At 42.3% G+C, this 19,228-nt stretch overlaps 1 protein-coding gene across 2 annotated transcripts in view; it reads left to right on the plus strand.

The window, feature by feature from the left end:
- ANKRD52 (ankyrin repeat domain 52) overlaps nt 1-19,228 on the plus strand; it is a 62,377-nt gene that overhangs the window by 10,168 nt on the left and 32,981 nt on the right. For both annotated transcript variants that reach the window (XM_063119826.1, XM_063119827.1), the window contains exons 3-6: nt 8,647-8,725; nt 10,149-10,219; nt 13,987-14,187; nt 15,551-15,638. In XM_063119826.1, coding sequence (XP_062975896.1) covers nt 8,647-8,725; nt 10,149-10,219; nt 13,987-14,187; nt 15,551-15,638 — 439 coding nt within the window. The remainder of the gene's footprint in view (nt 1-8,646; nt 8,726-10,148; nt 10,220-13,986; nt 14,188-15,550; nt 15,639-19,228) is intronic.

Genomic DNA, 19,228 nt, shown 5'->3' on the forward strand with positions numbered 1-19,228 from the left:
GTCACAGGAAGATAGAGCTGTGTGTCATCAGCATACTGATGCCACTTGGCTCCAAATCCCCTCATGACCGCTCCCAGCAGTTTCTTATAGATATTGAATTCCATTGCTCAATTACCAAGGGGCCAAGGAATGGTCACCCAATGTTAATCTCTGAAATTGACTTCTCAAGTAAGACCAGAACCACTACCTAGCCCACTGAGTCAATTCAGGAGGATACCATGTTCGATAGTATCAAACTCCGATGAGAGATGGAGCAGAATTAACAGGGTCATACTCTCCTGGTCCTTTTCCAGATAAAGGTCATCCATCAGGGTGACCAAGGCTGATTCGGTCCTGTAACCAGATCAAAACCCAGACTGGAATGGGTTTAAGTAATCAGTATCCTCCAAGAATGCCTGCAGTTGTTCCACCACGAGCACCTTCCCTAAGAAAGGGCTTTTTGCAGCTGGGTCTTAGTTGTTTTAGTTGTCAAACTGGGTCTTAGTTGTCAAATAACGTTGGGTCCAGAGTGGGTTTCTTCAGAAGTGGTCGCACTACTGCCTCCTTAAGGACAACAGGAACCACTGCTTTACGCAAAGATGCATTTACCACTCCCTGGACCCTCAATTAGCTTTTATTAGTCAGGAAGAGCAATGATTGAGAGGTCAGTTGCATCGCTGCAAGGGCTGCAAAATTGAAATTGATCACACAAAATTGGACAGATAGTGGTGTCAAACACCTTGACTGGAGCTGCACTAACAACACTGTCAAGTTCTCTGCGAAGACATGCAAATTTGTCCTCAGAGTGCAATGTAAAAAGGTCACTGTGGGTCCTTAAAGCGACCAGGTCTTGGAGAGACCTCATTTCGAAATCCAACTTCATCATGCTCTTGGTGGGCTTCTTTCAAGAAGGTTTAATCTGTCAGCCTCAGTTTCCTGTTTGTAAAATGAGAATGGTGGTGAGCACAAGATTGTTGTAGAGGTGGGTGGATAAAGGTTGTAAAGTACTTTGCACGCTCACAGTTGTGTACAGGACAGAAAGGCTCATACATCATTAGTAAATGTTGACTTTGTTGGGAATTGGCTGTACCAGATGTATTGGTCTAGCTGTACAGAGCGGTGGGTGGCACCAGGATCAGCTGTTGTCTTGGCACTGAATATGTTCTGGATTAGTCTCGTGGTCTCTTGAGTGAGAACAGCCTGTGTTACAGTGTTTTTCATCCTGTTCTTGTATAGCCTGTGAGGCTATAATTGGCTCTTCATTTAATTTTTGGCTCATCAGCAAAAACTCATGTAGTATATGCCTCATAAATGCCACATAAGTAGCAGAGTTTGTGGCAAGGATTGTACTGCTATGAGCTGATTTGGTCTTGGGACTAGGAAGTAGGGTGGGTGGCTTTCAGTGCTTGGAGCAGGCCAAGAGATCTAACAGCCAAAAACATTGTAGCATGTCTCCCATAGTTTGAGAACTTGTTGGTAGCAGCCCAAAGTCAGGAATATGACAAACCTTGTCACAAATCTTGGGTATTTTGAGCATATGGTCAGTCGATATGATGAACTAGTAAAGAACACCCTCCCCTTCCGCAAAGCCAAATATAAAATATTTCTAATAGAGAATTGAGGTGGATAATGCCTTTGTAAAAGCAACCAGTAAGACCTCCTTTAGATTGCTTTTGTTCTGCTTTGAACACCAGTGTTTGGAGTATTCTAACATTTGGATTCAGAGAGAGTCCCTTTTGAAGAGCTGCTTAAGAATCCTGCTGTTAAAAGCGATTGGACTTTCCAACTGTGTGATTTCATGATAAAGCATTATAAGAAGAATAGATACATTAAAAATATAAGAAGAGCCAAAAGCCTATCTAGTTGAACATCCTGTTGGCCACAGTGGGCAACCAGATGCCTTTGGGAAATCCATAAGCAGGATATAATGTCAACAGCTTGCTTCCACTGTTGCTTCCCAGAAACTGGTATTCAGAAGTATACTGGCTCTGATACTGGAGGTAATATATAGCCTTCATGTCTAGTAGGCCCAGTTGGTGGTCATCATCATTACATTTTGTAGTAGTGAATTCCATAGTGTGTAACAGTGCATTGTGTGAAGAAGTACATCCTTTTATCTCTCCTGAATCCCTCACAATTCAGCTTTATGGGGTGACCCTGGGTTCTAGTATTATATGAGTGGGAGAAAAACATCTCCCAATCCACTTCCAAGCAAAATCCTATGCACCTCAATCTCATGCATCCCCACTCCCCTTTTTTTCTAAGCCAAACAGTCTCAAATATTGTACCCTTTCTTCATAGGGGAGTTGCTCCACCCCCTTGATCATTTTGGTTGCCCTGTCCTGCACCTCTTCCAGTTCTACAGCCTCCTTTTTTGGGTGCAATAACCAGAACAGCACACAGTATTTCAAGTATGGTTGCACTGTAGATTTGTTTCAAAGCATTTTGATATTTGCAGTTTTGGTTTTGAACATGGAATTTACCTTCACAGCAGCTGCACACTGGGTCAGCATTTTCATTAAGCTATCCACTGCAACCCCAAGATCTCTTTCTTGATCAGTCACTGCCATTGTTTTCGACTTTGCTAAGCAAAGGAAGATATGGCCATACAATTGCCTTTTGTTAAGGACAAAGGTGTTGGCAAATGTGAAATTACCTAAAGTGTGGTGTTTGCACTAGAATTTAAACTGGTGACATGTAATGAGGACAACCTGTTTTAAGATGGGTCCCTGACAAACAGTATGTAGTCTGGTGCTTGTTAAAATGGGAGATGGGGCCATCTTCTAGTCTACTTCTCTGCTGTTGTGAAGGGGCACTTCATATCAGCCACCACCACTCCCATTCAGGTCAGAGTGTACCGCATTCATGACAGTGTCAGCAAAGTCGATAAATCCAGGTGACCAAACAAGTGAGCTGAGCAAAGCCACATGTTGCTGGGGAAGGCACAATGGTTCCATGTTGCATCCAATTTGAGTAAGATGATTTTTTTTTATTGGACTTCGGCTTTAGTGGTGAAAGTGAAACCAAGCCTTTTAGCTTTACAGTACTGGTCTCCAGGGATAATGAAAAGCTAGAATTTCAGAAGTGCACTCTTGCTGCTCGCCTGTTACCTGAAGCAAGTAGGAATTGCTCATGGGTTGGAATAGATAATTGGAATAGCATGATAAAGTGGGTATGTGTTGTGGGAACTAGATTTGGGGTGGGTGGACATATGGCTGGCAATAATTATTTGCAATTCTAATTCCAAACTACATTGAACAAGATTATTTAGCAATGTGTTATGCTTTATGGTCTAACAAGAAAAGAACTGCTGGATGAAACCAAAGGATTATCTAGTCCAGCATTCTGTTTTCAAGAGTGGCCAACCAGATGTCTATAGAAAAGCTCAAAGAAGGACATGAAAACTATAGTCCTCTCACACTGTTGTTCTCCAGCAACTGGTACTGTGAGGCATAATACCGCTAATCCTTGAAAGCCTTTGATAGTGTTATCTTCCATGAATTTGTCCAATTCCCTTTCAAAACTGCCTCAGTTTGATGGCCATCCCTACATCTTGTGGAGGTGATGAATTCCATAGTTCAACTGTGTGCTAAGGGAGGAAACACTTTTTTTTGTCTCTCCTGAATGTCCAACCATTCAGCATCATTGGATGACCCCTAGTCCTGAAATTATGAAAGAGGGAGGAAAACATTCCTATATCCACTTTCTGTGTACCATGCATAATCTTATAAACCTCTTACGTCTCTCCCCGCTCCTCTGCCCTATTCACCGTTTCCCCCCCCCTCAAAACTGACTCTAAGACCTGTCCTGATCCTAAGATTTGCTATGTCAGCCTGGGATGGGACATGGCAACTTTTGTGTCAGTGCAGCATGTTACGAGATAATACACTTAGTACATTTTAGGTGCTGTGGGAATAATATTGTTGAATATTATTAATATTTATTTATTTATTGAGAGTATTTTTATCCTGCACCTCAGCCAAAAGGCTCTCGGAGCAGCTTACAATGTATCAATAAAGAAGACAGTCCCTACCCTCAGGCTTACATTCTAAAAAAAGACGTGACACACAAGGAAAAGTGTATGGGGAGGGAAGAGGGAGAAAATAAAAAGAAATTAAGGAGACTGTTTAGGCTGGTGGGAAGGCCCTGCTCCGTCCTCTCATCTCCCAATGGAGGGGCAAACCAACAGCTCTTTCTTCTTCCCCACAGGGTGAAGATGTTAGCCCTGTGGGGGTGGGTGTCCAACTGAAGCAGGCTCTGATGGTGCCTGCCTGCTCCAGTCTCCCTCGCAATATTCTGGCTTTGTGTAGTTGTCCTGTGTTAGACAGATGACAGCATAAATCTTTGAATAGGATCAGGTTACTTGAAACACAGGGTCTGAATTCAGTCTCTTGGCACATTATGATGAACTACTTGAAGATTCCTCTGAAGTTTGGAAAGTTTTCCTTTATTTCCCAACAGAAGTTCTGATAAGTGTTTCCTCATCTATTTTGTGGGTCTTATTCTTGGGGGTTAACATGGGAGCAGCTTATATTACTCCAGGTGGAGGAAGGGTTCATTTTAGTTTGTTATTTCCAAATAATACAATATTCAATATTGTGGGAGATGTGATCCTATTGTGGGTTCATAATTAAAATGTTGGGGTGGGAATTACTTGAAAAGCATTTTTTTTAAAAAAGTATGATACTTGCCTATATATTTTCCAGTGGAGGGGGGAGGAAAGTGTCATACTTAACATCACAGTGTCAACATGCCAATCTCTTCATTATATTTCCAAGAAAAATATGGTAAGATGGACAACTTGATCCTAATTATATTTGTTTGGAAGTTCCACTGGGCTTGACAGAGCTAGTGTTGTATTAAGCATGCTTAGGATTGAAGAATGAAAGTTAAAAGATATCCTCTGATCTTGCCTGTTCACTTTGTGTGTGTGTATGTGTGATGGCGGTGGGGGGGGGCGCTAGCGCCTAAGAAAATATTTTTCAAATAAAGAGAGTAGCCCAAAATGGATTGACTCATCTGCGCTGAATCATATTATTCCGATTCAGTTGTTTTCAGACTGAGAAATGAAACTTAAGTTTAGTGTGATTGCTGTCCATGTTCTGGTTTCTTTTTCACTTATGAGGGGTTTATTTGTATATGGTAAGGTTCTGCAAAGTGACCCATGTCTCAGTCAGCTTTGATTTTGAGTATGAATCCATGTCCTTTCACTACTTCATCCTTTTTATCATTTGGCCTTACGGTACTGACATCGCTCTGAGCAGTGAATGTCAAGGACTTGGTGCCAAACCCAAAGGCCAAACGTTGGTTGATTAGATCCAGAATCTAGGTGGTGCTTTCTGCCTCTTGATAGCCTTTGGCAATGAGGTAGGATTTTGTGTCTTATCGGAGCGACTTGCAATGCTCTTAGGGGTTGATGTTTGTTGGCATGAAGTTTAAAAGCAAACGGAGTGGCAAGGTCTGCACAATGCTTCCAGAGCAACATCACAACATTGCTTTGTCTTTGAGGGAGTCTTTCTTCCAAGTGTCTTGAATGTGTTGTCAATATTCATTACCTGATCTTTGGTGCTCAGCCACTGTTGTGGATCAAGAGAGGCAACTAATGGATTTCTGAACAGTTTGTAGAAGCCCAGCATTCCTTTTTTGTGGATGAAAATAGTTCTGTTTCTAGCACCCCCTCACCCCCCCTTTTTTTTAGAGAGAAGTAACATTTCTGGAAATTTTGAAGCCATGGAGAAAAATTGGCTTTCTTGGCGGGAAAACAGAATTTTTTGAAGAAATTGCAATATATGCAGTATATTTAAAATTAGTAGTGCTATGTTAAGAATACGAAATATATTATGCATACCATAATATATTTATGGTATGCATAGATGGACAACCATCTCTCAGGTATGCTTTAGCGTGGATTTCTGCATTGAGCAGGGGGTTGGACTCGATGGCCTTATAGGCCCCTTCCAACTCTACTATTCTATGATTCTAGTGTATAAAATTGTACTGTTTTCATATTTGCATTAAATAATGATGCCTTTTCTTTATTAAAACAAAAATTACAAAAATAGCCAATGTTAGAGATTAAGCTGCAAGCTGCTGCATCTTAAGCTCCCTGACAGTGCAACCATATATACATGTCTACTCAGAAGTAAGCCCTATTGTTTTCAGTGGGACTTAAACTCAGGTGTGTGTAGTATTCTTATCATTCTTACTTGTAAGTCCCATTGAATTCAGTAGGGTTTACTTCTGACTGAAGAAGTATATATAGGATTGCACTATAAAGACTTCTGTTTTTCCAGGTAGCCAGGTGAAAATAGAAGTTAACAATATTATTGTAAGCAAAAGCAAGATTTTACTATGTGGAAAGTTTTATTATCTAGACCTCAGTGTTATTGTGCAGAAACAGAAGAAACTCATATTTGTGGAGAGAGCATGTAAATCAAATATCCTAATAATGTAATTAAGGGGTAGCCAAAAATGTAGATATTCAGTTATACTTTTATAATACTATTGAAGAGTTCAGTGTTATTTCAGCAAGTTTTATAATATTTGAAGTTGCACAACAATCACATTGTGTGTGTGTGTGTGCATGCATGCATTCTGCTCTATTCCAGCAAATAATTTGTCATCCTTGCCGTCTTGCATTTGAAATTTCGAGTCCGAACTGGTTTCGTTATTTCAAAGTTGATGCCAATACTTTGAGAGGCTGAACAGAGATTTCTCTCATTTAGGACAGACAATTCCAGGGCAAGTGCATCATAGAAAAAAAGTAATATGTCCATTAGTGTTGGCTCAGTTTCCTCTGCATTCAAAAATGTTACGTGCAGATTAGGTTGGTTAATTATTTGCAACTGAACTGTACCAATTTGGCAGGAGTCATAGGACTCCTCATATATTTCTAATGTGGCTCTCGGTGCTCAACCAGTGCTCCACCCCTGCTGTATTATGTTCCTTGGAATTTCATGGTCTGACTCTGAGCCTTCTTAAACGTTCAGCTCATTAACCCGATTCTAGATATAAGATACAATAGATGCTGACCAGAGTAACCATGTGTGCATTTGTTACAGTCTTCTGCTTGGTTTGTCTGGCTAGCTGTTTATTTATTTTTACTGGTGCTGTTCTTCTGTCCATTTGCTGATTGTTTAATTTACTTGTAGTTGGCTTTATTTGTTATTGTAAGCAACTTTGATTGCTGGAAAGGCAGATAATATTAGTTAACAAATAATAACAAATAATTAATCATTAGCAAGTAGAGCTACTTTGTCTTCACATTATGAGTTTCACTACTGAGCTAAAGATTTAAATGCTAACTAGCAGCGTCTGTACGAGATGTATCTGGGAATTTGAGTTCTCCCCATAAGCAGTTGGATTTGCAGGCTTTAGGTTGCGCTCGTCTGAAGAGGAGCATGTGTTTCTGCTAAAATCTAAGTCACAAAAATGGCTGGAGGCCCTCATGATTCCCACGTGTTGGCTGAGCCAGCCTATGCTTGTGTTATCTCTTGCTTTACCTTTTCTCTTTATTGTTTTTGTCCATTCTGACTCGCTTTGGGGAGGGCATATTAGATTAACCAGTTTGTTACCAGATTTTCCATATGCCATGCCATTTTATGTCCCTGTGTGTTTTATATTTGTGGCACGTAACATTTTTACCTTCAGGGAAGCTTTTTCTATGTGAGTCCATCTATTGAGGAACTCCAGCAAATCTATGCAACCTCAGCATGCTGCAGAGGATTCTGGGACACGCTCTTGGTTACTGTGGGACACTGGCCAGCTTTGCCGGGCCTGGCCTTTGCTCCATCTGGGTGTGAGCTCAATCACTTTCAGCACACCTCCTGTTGCTTCAGAGGAATATCAGTTGTCTTTCAGGCAAGCTTGCCCACCATTGCTGATCTTTTTACTGAGGAACCGCTGATAAGCTTCCGAGGAACCCCAGAGCTCTCAGAAACACAGTTTGAAAAGAATTTTGGCAAGGTTACGCTTTGTAGCTGAGAATTCTTTGTAGCTAAGTTATCCATGAGATTAATTAAAAAGAACAACATCAAAGTAAAAGTAAGATAGTATGTCAGGGTGGCAGATGAGCAAATCCTCTGACAAGATATCCTCCTTCTGAATTTACTGAGTTCATTTAACTTGACAGCAGTTAAGAGTAGTCAGTCAAATTCAAAAGCAGCGGAAGCCTTATGAGCTAGCATCATACAGGGTCAAAATGATATGTCAATATGACCAGACATTGAGATCAAGCAGGCTATTTGTGATTAGCCAATGTACTTTCCGGGGTCACTTTAGAAAAGCAAGTGGGGAAGGACATGTATACAGGCCTTCTGCAAGATGTACGGTTTCCTGGCTTGAAGCAATCTGTTTCTCTAAGCAAACCTTCATGGATTGTGGCAGATAAATTTTGTGTGTGCGCAAAAGACTGTGGGAGAGACTGTGGATGCAGCCAGGTTTAAAATGTCCACTACTTTGTGTGTGGACCCATTTTTTGACCCATGTCATACAAGTCTCAGGTTGCAATACGTTTCCTGCATTTGTGAGGCCAAAAATCTTGCTGCAGGTGTAAGCACAGCAAGGTGGTGATCTTTAGATGGGAGAAGAACTGGATGCTGAAGGAGACATCTTCGGGATTCTGCTTGAACATTGTCTAATTACCTTTACCTTGTTTCTCCAAATCAGGACCAAGAGAGACGAACCCCTTTGCATGCAGCTGCATACTTGGGAGACGCCCCTATTGTTGAACTCCTAATACTATCAGGTAAGAGGCATAGATGTACTCCTCCTAGTTGGCAAGATGTGTCATATCCTTTGAAAGCACAAGGCCTTCGCTTTATAAGCAGGCTGCAAAATGAGGGGGAGCAGACATATAGTTCTAACTCCCATGGAAGGAGTAGTGGCTAAAAATTCAAGGGTAAAGCTGCTGGGGAGGGGCTCAGGTCTCACAATTTCAAGGCATTTACTGAACAGAGGAGGAAAGCCTGCCATTCCTGAGGAAACCAATCACATTTTTTTTTACAGGCTGGCATGTCATTGGCTAAATTGGCAGAGGTGGGTGGAGATGGCAGAGTTGAAGGAAGGTTTAAGTAATGCTGATAAAGTCTGCGTAGTCCTGTGCTTGAGGGCATTGGCTTTAAATGTGGGAGACCCAGGTTCAAGCCTCTGTTAAGCTGTTGGCAAGTCACTATTGCTCATCCTCTGGCAGTCTTTAAAACAGGAATTATAATGATCTGTGATTTGGATGGTTGCAAGAATGAATGAGAGACCTTAAAGCGCTTTAGTGCTTTCCACATTAAAAGTGCTATAGTTAGCAGATTGCTGCTAGTAATACTATTATTGCTAGTCATGATTCCAGAGCAGCAGAGATTTATGGAAATGTTCTGATTCAATTTAGTGAAGCTATTTTAAAACTGACAGCTCTATCCACTGTAATTCTCCCTGTGTGGGTTGCTGGGCACAGTTAGCTTTCTGGACAGTAGATCTAGCACAGATGGAGTTTTTTTTAATGTATGTACTAAATTCCCCCAAATTAATTGTAATGGAAGAAGCTGGCTACTGTCAGCGTATAATTTTTAAAGCAAGTTTTAGCTTTTGAAGACCACTGGTTACAACTCAAATGAGATCTCTTTTTTAAAAATCTGGGTGAAGATAGGAGTGCTGGATTGTGTAATCATAATTGCTCATGCTGGGAATGGGCTGTAGTGCCCACCTTCTTTTAAACTGTTTTTAAGCATGGCTTTAGAGCATGTTGCTAAAGCCGTCCTTTGTTGAGAATAATTTTGTAGAAGAATTTTGCTTCCCTGTGCTTGGGAGTCAGTTCTGTGTCCAACCCTCTGCAGGCAAAATTGGGCCCCAGCATGGGCCAGAGGTCGCCCCCACCCTCCCGGGCATCTGTATGGTGATTTTAATTTGCAGCCACCTTTTTTTTAATGGCGGGTATCTTCTGAATGCAGTGCTGGTATTCCCTTTCTGTTAATCAGTCCTCAACCACATTTGCTGCAAAACAAACAAGCACCAACTCTGCAGATACGCACTGAGATTAAGGGAATAAAGAAATCCTGGTGTTAAGATGCAGGGACAAGGAATACTTTGCTACTCAACAGTTTGCTGAAATGTTTACTAGCTGTTACTGGCCAACTGCCTGTGCGAGGTCTTGCTTCACCCTTCCTATTCTCCTTGGACAGGTGCTAACGTTAATGCAAAGGACACCCTTTGGCTAACCCCGTTACACCGTGCTGCAGCTTCTCGCAATGAGGTAGGTGCCAGTTTCCTTAGATTCAGCCTATTGTCATTCATTCTGCTAAGGAGACAAAGGAGACTCTACATATTGGATTCTCCTACAACCACATATGGTTAATTTCATTTGCCCCTTCATAGTCACACTACTCACCCTGCGTCTGGCTGAAAACCAGTAGACTTCATAAATGGCACAGCAAGCCTAACCCCTTCGCACAGTTGCCTCTGGCTCTGGATGGGGCAGAGTTTGCTCTGTTGGGTGTGTTGGTGTGCATTTACTCCAGTTACACCTGTAGAAGTGTCTATGGCAGTAGGTAAAGAGGTGGGGCATTCTAAGACAAGAGTGGATCCAACGGAACCAAAGCCCATTGGTTCTCCCCCCCGCTTCCTCCAAACCACTCCAGTGCTGACATAATTAGCTGTTTTAACAAAGGAGTTGCATGTTCCCTATAATTAGCCCTGTCTGGCTGCAGCATTCTGAATCAGCTGAAGTTTCTGAATGCTCTTCAAAGCCCCATATAATCCAAAGTGTAATTAATGCATGTATAAATATGGACAGATCTGGCATTTCCAGGTAAGGATCCATTTGGCACACTAGTCAAAAGCACTCCTATCTTCACTAAAACCTGGGCATCCAGGTTTAGGGCTGACTTCAGGAGTACAACCAAACTGCAAATCTGAGTTTCCAAGGGGAGACGAGTACCATCCAACACAGGCTGAAACTCCTGTTCCCTAATCAGCTTTTCTACTGACCAGGACCACATCCATTGTCTTGGTTAAGCTTCAGGTTGTTTGTCCTCATCCAATCCATTAGGCACTGATTCAGAACTTGAACAGCTTTCTTTGGAATTAGATGGAAAGAAGTTAAGAGTTGGATGCTAGCATTTTGGGACCTCGAACTCCAAGGCATTGAACCAGAGTCCTCCAGCATCACCTCCTGGAACTATCATAAAACGGTGCCTCTAAGTCCCATTCCAGCCAGATGGTCCAGAATATTGATGCTATTGAAAGCTGCAGAGAGATTGAGCAGAGCCTTTTTGGATGCACCCACCCACCCCAGTCCATTTCCCAATATAGATTGTCCATCTAAACCAACAAAGCTGTCTCCATCTGATAACCAAGCCTGAAAGATTATTGAAATGGATCTAGATAATCCACCTTATCCAGCAACACCTGGAGCTGAGATGCCACCACACGCTCAAGCACCTTGCCCAAGAATGGAATATTGGATACTGGCCAGAAATTATTCAATACAGTGGGGTTCAGGGAGGCTCTTTTTAAAGAGCTCTCATGACCAACTCATTTGCACATGGTGCTCACTACTGCCCTTCTCTACTTATCCAGTCACCACAGCAGCTTTTATAAACCAGAAAGGGCAAGGGTCCAGCACACACTGAATTGGTTTTACATCTCCAGTGAACCTATCCTCATCAGTTGAAAGGCCAACTTTTGCCCCCATGCACATATGCGTGGACACACATTCATCAAAATAGTTAAGTAAACTGTAGTTACCTTAATTCTCTTGTATAGTGTTTTGGCACACAATTATAGAACATCCTCTGGTTAAATATGACCTTATATGCTATATTAATTCAGTGAGAGAGCAGGTTACATTGCAGTTAATACGATAACATCCATAAATTGATAATATAGGAGCTCTGGATACTAAGTGTGCTGTTGTAAGGTCTTGCTGGATATCTCTGTAGTTTTCTCGAAAAGATGATTGTAGAGTTAAGTTTCTGCCATTAATTTCACAAAGACTGGGCTCCCTAGAGTGTGCCCTCCTGAATAAACCTTCCGTTCTTCACCAGAGTCGGTTAACTTGTATAATTGCCTTTTCCTGCTGGCCTCGCAGCTTCAGGCCATTTTCAACAGCCGAGAAGCACCACTTAAGCTGGCTCGATTAATTCACCTCTTTGCTCTAAAAAAAAGTGTCAGCATTTTCATTGAGGGCTGGCTTCCAGTGAGGGTGGGGGTCTTCTTCCGGGCAGAATTTGTAAGGGAATCTGGAGGGGATGTGGTATATCATCTTACATGAACGAAGGGAGAAGCAATGTCAAGATATAGGCCAATGGGCCACTTTTGCCTCCTGCCAAGCTTCTTACACCTTAGGAGTCACCAAAGAGCATTCATTAGCTATAAGATCGCACAGTTCAGCGGCTGCATCACTCCAGAAGACCCCAGAAAGACAGTCAATGGTAGCTTCCTCTGCTTACCACCATCTTACCCAATTAGCCTGGCTAGAACTTAATATGGTGGCTTTGGCAAATTGTGCCGCATGGTTGTATTACTGAAATAAATCCTGCTACCATATTTGTCAGGCTGTGGAATTGAAGCCCTTGGCTACTATTGCATCTCATGCCCCTGCCTCCTGAGACTTGTCACCAAACCTTGCTACTGCCCCTGCTTGCTTTCCTAGTAGCCTCTAGTGTTCTTTTTCGAGCCGTCTGGATCTTGAAGCTTTGACCTGACAGTAAGCAGCTTTTGAGAGAGAGAGAGAGAGAGAGAGAGAGAGAGAGAGAGAGATCTCCCTTAGAATTCAGACTAATCTCATTTGAGCTCAGAGCCTTGACATATTGAAACTATGAATCCCAGCATGCATGCCACCTTGGACGTCTGGTCAGGAGGAAATCTTCTCATATGATTACCCTTTTAGTTGCTTTATTTAATGCTCCGTGAGCAGCAGTTACCCAGATGCTTGGACTCATGGCTACCAATGGGCCATGTATTGCCACCAAGACCTGGTTTCCCTTATATCTTCTTCCCAGAATCTGTACCCTGGCTTGGAGCTGACTGACCCTTCCTGGGTGGTTAAAGAGGATACATGAGAGAAGGAATTGAATTGTTAGTTGAACTTAGTTGAACTTGGGTCCCATTGAAATCAATAGGACAGGTTAGTTATCAGTAGTAACGTACAGGTTTTACTAAATTCGGTCCACCTGTGTTCTTTCATTCTGTCATCTGCTCATTGATGATTTGGATTCTCCCCCGTCCCTCAGAAAAGTACGCAAAAAAGTCTGCCTCAACTTATGGAACTTTTGCTGGGATGTAACATTTTGTGCATTTTTCTTAGCTCACATTGCAGTGAATGAGCAGATTGCTACACAGTAGAAGCTGAAGAGAGCAGAGATACATAAAATGTGTTTGTTTGTTTGTTTTTAAAGTGGAGTATATATTAGTATAGTTTCCAGCACCTTTCGTATTTTGTGCAATGAAATTTATGTATGTAAAATTCTGAAAAGTAAAAAGCGGTCCACAAGTCCATGTGACTCAAAAAAGGCCAGCCTGCTGTGGAGTCTGTAAGTTGGATTCATAGAGATGTGAACTCATCTGGATTTGGATTCATAACAATTCAAACTCATCCATTGCAGATTTCTCTGGCATCCCTAATTCATGACTCAAGGCCCATTTACTTCAGAGGAAACTAAATTCAACTAACCTAGTCTAGATCCAACCTTTAACCGGAGTGATGTATTAAGCTGCAGTCACCATGTATTTTCCCTTTAGGCTATCATCCTACACGAGGATGTTCACTGAGCTCAGGGCTGTTAGATCACTACAAGTGTAGCACCTTACTGCTTGCACGCACTCTCTCAGCCCTTCTAATATCTATACAACTGGGCATCTGGCTTGCTTCCTATTTCCCAAGTTCTGCAGGTAATTAGGTGATCTGTGTTTTAAAATTCCAGTTCTTCCTCTGAACACAGTACTATCGCCTTGCTCCTGAGTACCTGATTATTCCTGCTCAGTCAGATTTAAAAACTGTCTGTATTCTGTCCCTGGCAGAAGGCACTTAACCTCCTCCTAAAGCACTCGGCAGATGTCAACGCTCGCGACAAGTATTGGCAAACACCGCTGCACGTTGCCGCTGCCAACAGAGCCACCAAGTGTGCTGAGGCCATCATCCCCTTGCTTAGTAGCGTTAATGTGGCTGACCGCACGGGCCGCACAGCACTGCACCATGCCGTACACAGTGGGCACATTGAGGTAAGAGGTGTGCTGTCTTCTTTCTGTCAGGGATCTCTATGCATTCCACCTCTTATCAAACAAGGATGAACAGTGAAGGAAGGTGGGCTAGTGTAAACAGTATCTTGGTTTAACATAGAACTTATGGTACATGAAAACCCATGTGATTAAGCACTGACGGTATCTTCTATTAAGAAGAAATGGCTTTGGGGGGTAATTTGGAGTTGGGGAAGAGAGGATGCTTAACCCTTTCCTGCCCACCACTTTTCTGCAGGGTTCTAAACATGGTTGTGCAAATTGCCTGGAACACTGCAGGCAAAAAAGCAGCTGTTGGGTTGCAAAAGAAAGCCAGCAGGCAGAGGAAGAGTTAAGCACCCCTCTGCTGCTTCAAGTTAACACTTTCCAAAGATTTTTTTCCATATTAGAAGCAGACTCTGGGGTTTTGACACACGTGTTTGCATGTATCTTGCATGTGTAGTTCTGACGTTAAGAGTATTATCATCATAGGAAGAATTCTTTGCTGCAGATGCTCCTCTGGGTGATGAAAAGAACTCTTTGACCAAGCTGTTTAAGGTGTTAGGTAGTTGCATAGCTGTGATGTTGCTGTAGAGCCAGTAATATGGCCTGCAGCACAGAATCTAGCAGTTGCCACTAGAGCCCAACAGGTTGATCTTTCAGTTTTTAGCGAAAGATCAGTGTCCAGCCCTCGCAGCTTAAAAAATAATAGGATCTGTGGCCTCTTTCTCTCTCTCAGTGTTTCAAAACTAATGAATGTTTGACTTGAGACTAGCAGCAGTCGGCAAATAGTGCTACTTGCGTTGGCACAGGATCATACAGAGGAGTGAACCAGGTGTCCCAGCCTTCTCCAGTCCATAACAACAAAAATTAGAATAAAAATTACAAATGTTGTCCCCCGGACCCCAACTGTTGCTCAAACAATGCAGTTTAAGCACATTTTATATAAAATAGCAGAATGAGTCTAATTTATAGAAGCTATAGAAGTTTCAGAATTTCATTTGATTTCTTTGGAATCTCACGATCTTAGCCATTTTGTTCAGAATATGTATAGTATGACTTCCCTACCTAATTGCCAGGATGAGGTGCATTCACAGGATTCTTTGCCTTCCATAGCAAGCCTTGGTGAGAAATAAAGCTTGATACACTGTCAAGGACACATTTCTCTTTTGCTGAGGAGCAAACCTAACCAAGTCGTCCCCATGTTGCTTCTCTTCTTTGCTCCTTAGTGTTTCTCTAGAGCCTAGGTCCTGGGTCGGCATGTAGAATGTTAGTTGCTGCATCCCAAGTGGGGAGTAAATTGGCTTGTGTTTTGGCTTCAATATAACATTTGCTTTTTGTGTCCCTTTCTTTTCCTCCTCCATTCTAGATGATAAACCTGCTCTTAAATAAAGGGGCCAATCTGAGCACATGTGACAAGAAGGAGAGACAGCCAATACATTGGGCAGCCTTCCTTGGTATGTTTTTTCCTTCCTTTTTCAGGCATTCTGATCTCTGTCTGTCTGTCTGTCTGTCTCTCTCTCTCTTGTGTGTGCTGTATAAATATATACGGACCTTTGAGGAAGAGCTGTATGTAAAGTTACAGAATATTCTCAAATTAGTGTGACAGAGGCATCTAAATGAATGGCTAATCTTCCCTCACTGCCTAGGAAGGCAGGGATCATGTGGTTAGTGATCTTTGAAGGAAGTCTATTTGCTCTAACTGCTTCCAGTTTCCTTCCTTGCCTTTGCTCAAGACAGATCAGTAATGGTGGACCCCTTTCAGTAAGGGACAACCTTTGTAGCTTCAACAAGAAATTGTTTCAACCTTCTTTCATGCCAGTGATGAACTCTTTCACAAACTTAGAGCCCTATGGCAAAATTGCGTAGGTGTACTGAATCACTGTTTGTATCCTTCACCCCCACATCCCTAAGAAAGTGTCCAGAACAACCTTTGCTAGATGCCTTTTTCCATATTGCCACAGCATATAACTTGCAGCATATCCCAAGACTCTCGCACATTACCATTTATTCCATGCAAACCGCAGCCAACTCGTCAGTCTTTTCCACCAAAGCTCCCCTAGCCAAGATCTGCAAGGTGATGATATAGGCTAATCCAAGCACCTTCACCCATCACTACAGACTGGACATATTCATGTCCACAGAAGAGGCTTTTGGCGGACAAGTTCCTGATTAAAGTCAGCCATAAGCCCACCCGACATAAGAGGAAGGCATGCTTAGCTTGGGTACATTCCAATCATTTGGATGCCTCCTCACACCAACTTTAGAATGGCACTTTGGATACTTACTGTATCTTACTGTGAAAGTCTGTTCTGGTTTGCTCTTGCAGAGGCATCCAGCCCTATCCTACAAGTTGGCTGGCATATTTTTTCGCGTAATTGGCTTACTTTGCTTACTCCAGGATGTTGCCTTGTCCTCCAGAAGGGTGTCTAGGGTTTTTTGTTTTCCTTGCTCTGCTGTTTTTGTACTCTTAAGGGTCTTTCCTCTAGTATTCTGTCTTCAGCTTGGCCACCTCTGGAAATTCCTCTGGAAGAGGAACCACAAGATCTTAGAAATTTTATTCAAAGATCACTAACCACATGATCTTCACAGACTCCAGAGTTCCTTTAAAGATCGCTAGCCACATGATCCCTACCTTCCTGGTTGTTGAAAGGAGATAGCCCATTCATTTGGATGCCTCTGTCACAAATCCAGAATGGACTCACACAGCAAATATCCAACACTCCATTCTAGACATAAGCCTAGCAAAGAATGGGGGATTATTATTATTATTATTTATTTATATAGCACCATCAATGTACATGGTGCTGTACAGATTACACAGTAAATAGCAAGACCCTGCCGCATAGGCTTACAATCTGAGTACTGATGTGGTATGAAGGACTCTAGATGTGCTGCAAAGCCAATGAAGGAGAGGGGCAGATGACAACACCAGAAAGGAAATGGGTGGAAAGTGCAGTGGCTGATGTCTTCTGTATGGTGGATTTGAAGATGTGTGTGGTTCTCATCCTGACTTGCCCTATATGGTTGTTGCAAGGGTTACTGGGTTATATGGGAAACACATCGACTGCTAAAAAAATATTTTATAAAACGTGTTGGGAATTGCACCATTCACTGCTTCCCAACAGCTCCACAGCATGATTGGCCTAGCCAGATGTAAGTGAAGCCAGGCCAGGGGTAACAGGTTGAACCTCTAAAAGGAACCAGCAGCCGCCCCCAACTGCTGTTGATGAGGTGGATCCTCTCCATGCCAATCCAAAAGATGGGTGCAGTAACTTTGCACTATTTTGTATCTAGGGGGTTGCCCTTAAAGCTGCTTGCTTCTCCATCAGTGAGGGTTAGGCTGTGACAACATGCTAAGAAGTTGTTTTGAAAGTGGCCTTCTTGATGTTAGTACTACCACTATGGAATCTGCTACTTAGAGACTCCACTTTCCAATTCCAAACACGTACACACGCATCCCAAGGAATCAACTCAATTTAGTGGACTGATTATTCCAGTTAAAAGACTGCTGTTTCACTGCTCATGTTTCCGGTTTGCATTCAGTTATGAATTGTGTAGCCCCACCCACCAGAGGGAACCTAATCACACAAGCAGTCATTAAGATACATCAGCAGCTGTTCTATCTAGATGCATTAACACCTCATTAGTCTTTTTTGCACTTCAGCTGAGAAGAGAGAATGGGGTGAAGGAAGGGAGGAGTTGCCATTTTTTCTACGTTAAGGAAGCATGCTGCTTATTTAAATACCTTCCTTTTTTGAGGGGGGGGGTCTTTTCAGAATTTCTAATGGACATGCTTTAATAAGCTACAAATCCCATGCATTTTTGTTCAGTTTTGAAGTTAAGTTTAAAAGAAGGCAAAGCGTTTTCTCCTGATGTGCATATCTTGCTTTTACGGCCACGTGCCTTGTGTGCATAAGGGTCCCGGTTCAATCCTTGGAATCTCCAGTTAAAGGATATTAGGTAGCAGCAGTGGCGGCTGATGCGCGTTGGTGCTGATGGGGCGAAAGGCAGGGCAGATGCTCAGTATTGTACTGAGATTGCCGGAGGAGTACAAGAGAAGACCACATGTGGCACTTGGAGCTGATGCTACAAATGGGTGGGGGGACAGGGGGGCGGTTACAGCTTCATTTGTCCTAAATATAGAGCCACCTCTTGACTAAAGTCATCAGCCAGAGACCTTGGCGAGCTGCTGCCAGTCTCAGTACACCTTACCATTCTTTTGTTGAACCAACCATCCAGGTTGAGGTTAGGTGGTTTCATATTTTCTGACGTTTGTTGGTGTTGTTTAAAACTAGATTGACAAAAACCTGCAAAGTGTTGGGGCGTTATCATAGAAGTTTAAATTTCCAACAAGAAAACCACTTACTGGGAAGGAGATTGTGCTAACCTAGTGTATGGTTTTTTTATCGCATGTGCAAAGCTTCCGTATGGTATCCCATTGCATTGCACATTGCAATTGTGGCTTCCCATTACATGTACACGTGTGCGTTCATCGCAAGTGACAAACTTCATATTTATTTATTTATTTAATACATTTATATACCGCCCCATAGCTGAAGCTCTCTGGGTGGTTTACAGGGTCTGTGCAAATTCCCACATGAAATCTAATTCAGTATTAGAAGTTTTCTCATGTTTGAACAGGTCCTTATGTGAAAATGTATTTTTATTTCATTCTCTGTCAGTAGGTGGCGTGGTTGCTTAAACTCCTTTTTAATAAGGAATGCGACCAATATAAAAACTTCAGCCTTCCTTTGTAATGGGCCTATTTCCTTATCTAAAATGTGCTGCATTACCTAATTTGTGTTACTTGATGTTTTCATGCTTTGCTTCCCAAATATACTTTGTTCCGATAGCAGTTTGCTTGCTTTACTCCCACATCTGATTTGGGACCTGTGTTTTCATTTTGTAATAGCTTACGACTATGCAAGTGTCTCAAATGGATTAACATCTGACATAAATCTGTAGATTCTCTCTACTTGCCATTTTCATTACATTACCTGCTCAACTAGTTCTTTTGCTCTACTTCTTTCCCTGACATCAACTT

This window comes from Elgaria multicarinata, chromosome 3, assembly GCF_023053635.1.
Source record: "Elgaria multicarinata webbii isolate HBS135686 ecotype San Diego chromosome 3, rElgMul1.1.pri, whole genome shotgun sequence".
Taxonomy (NCBI): Eukaryota; Metazoa; Chordata; class Lepidosauria; order Squamata; family Anguidae; genus Elgaria; species Elgaria multicarinata.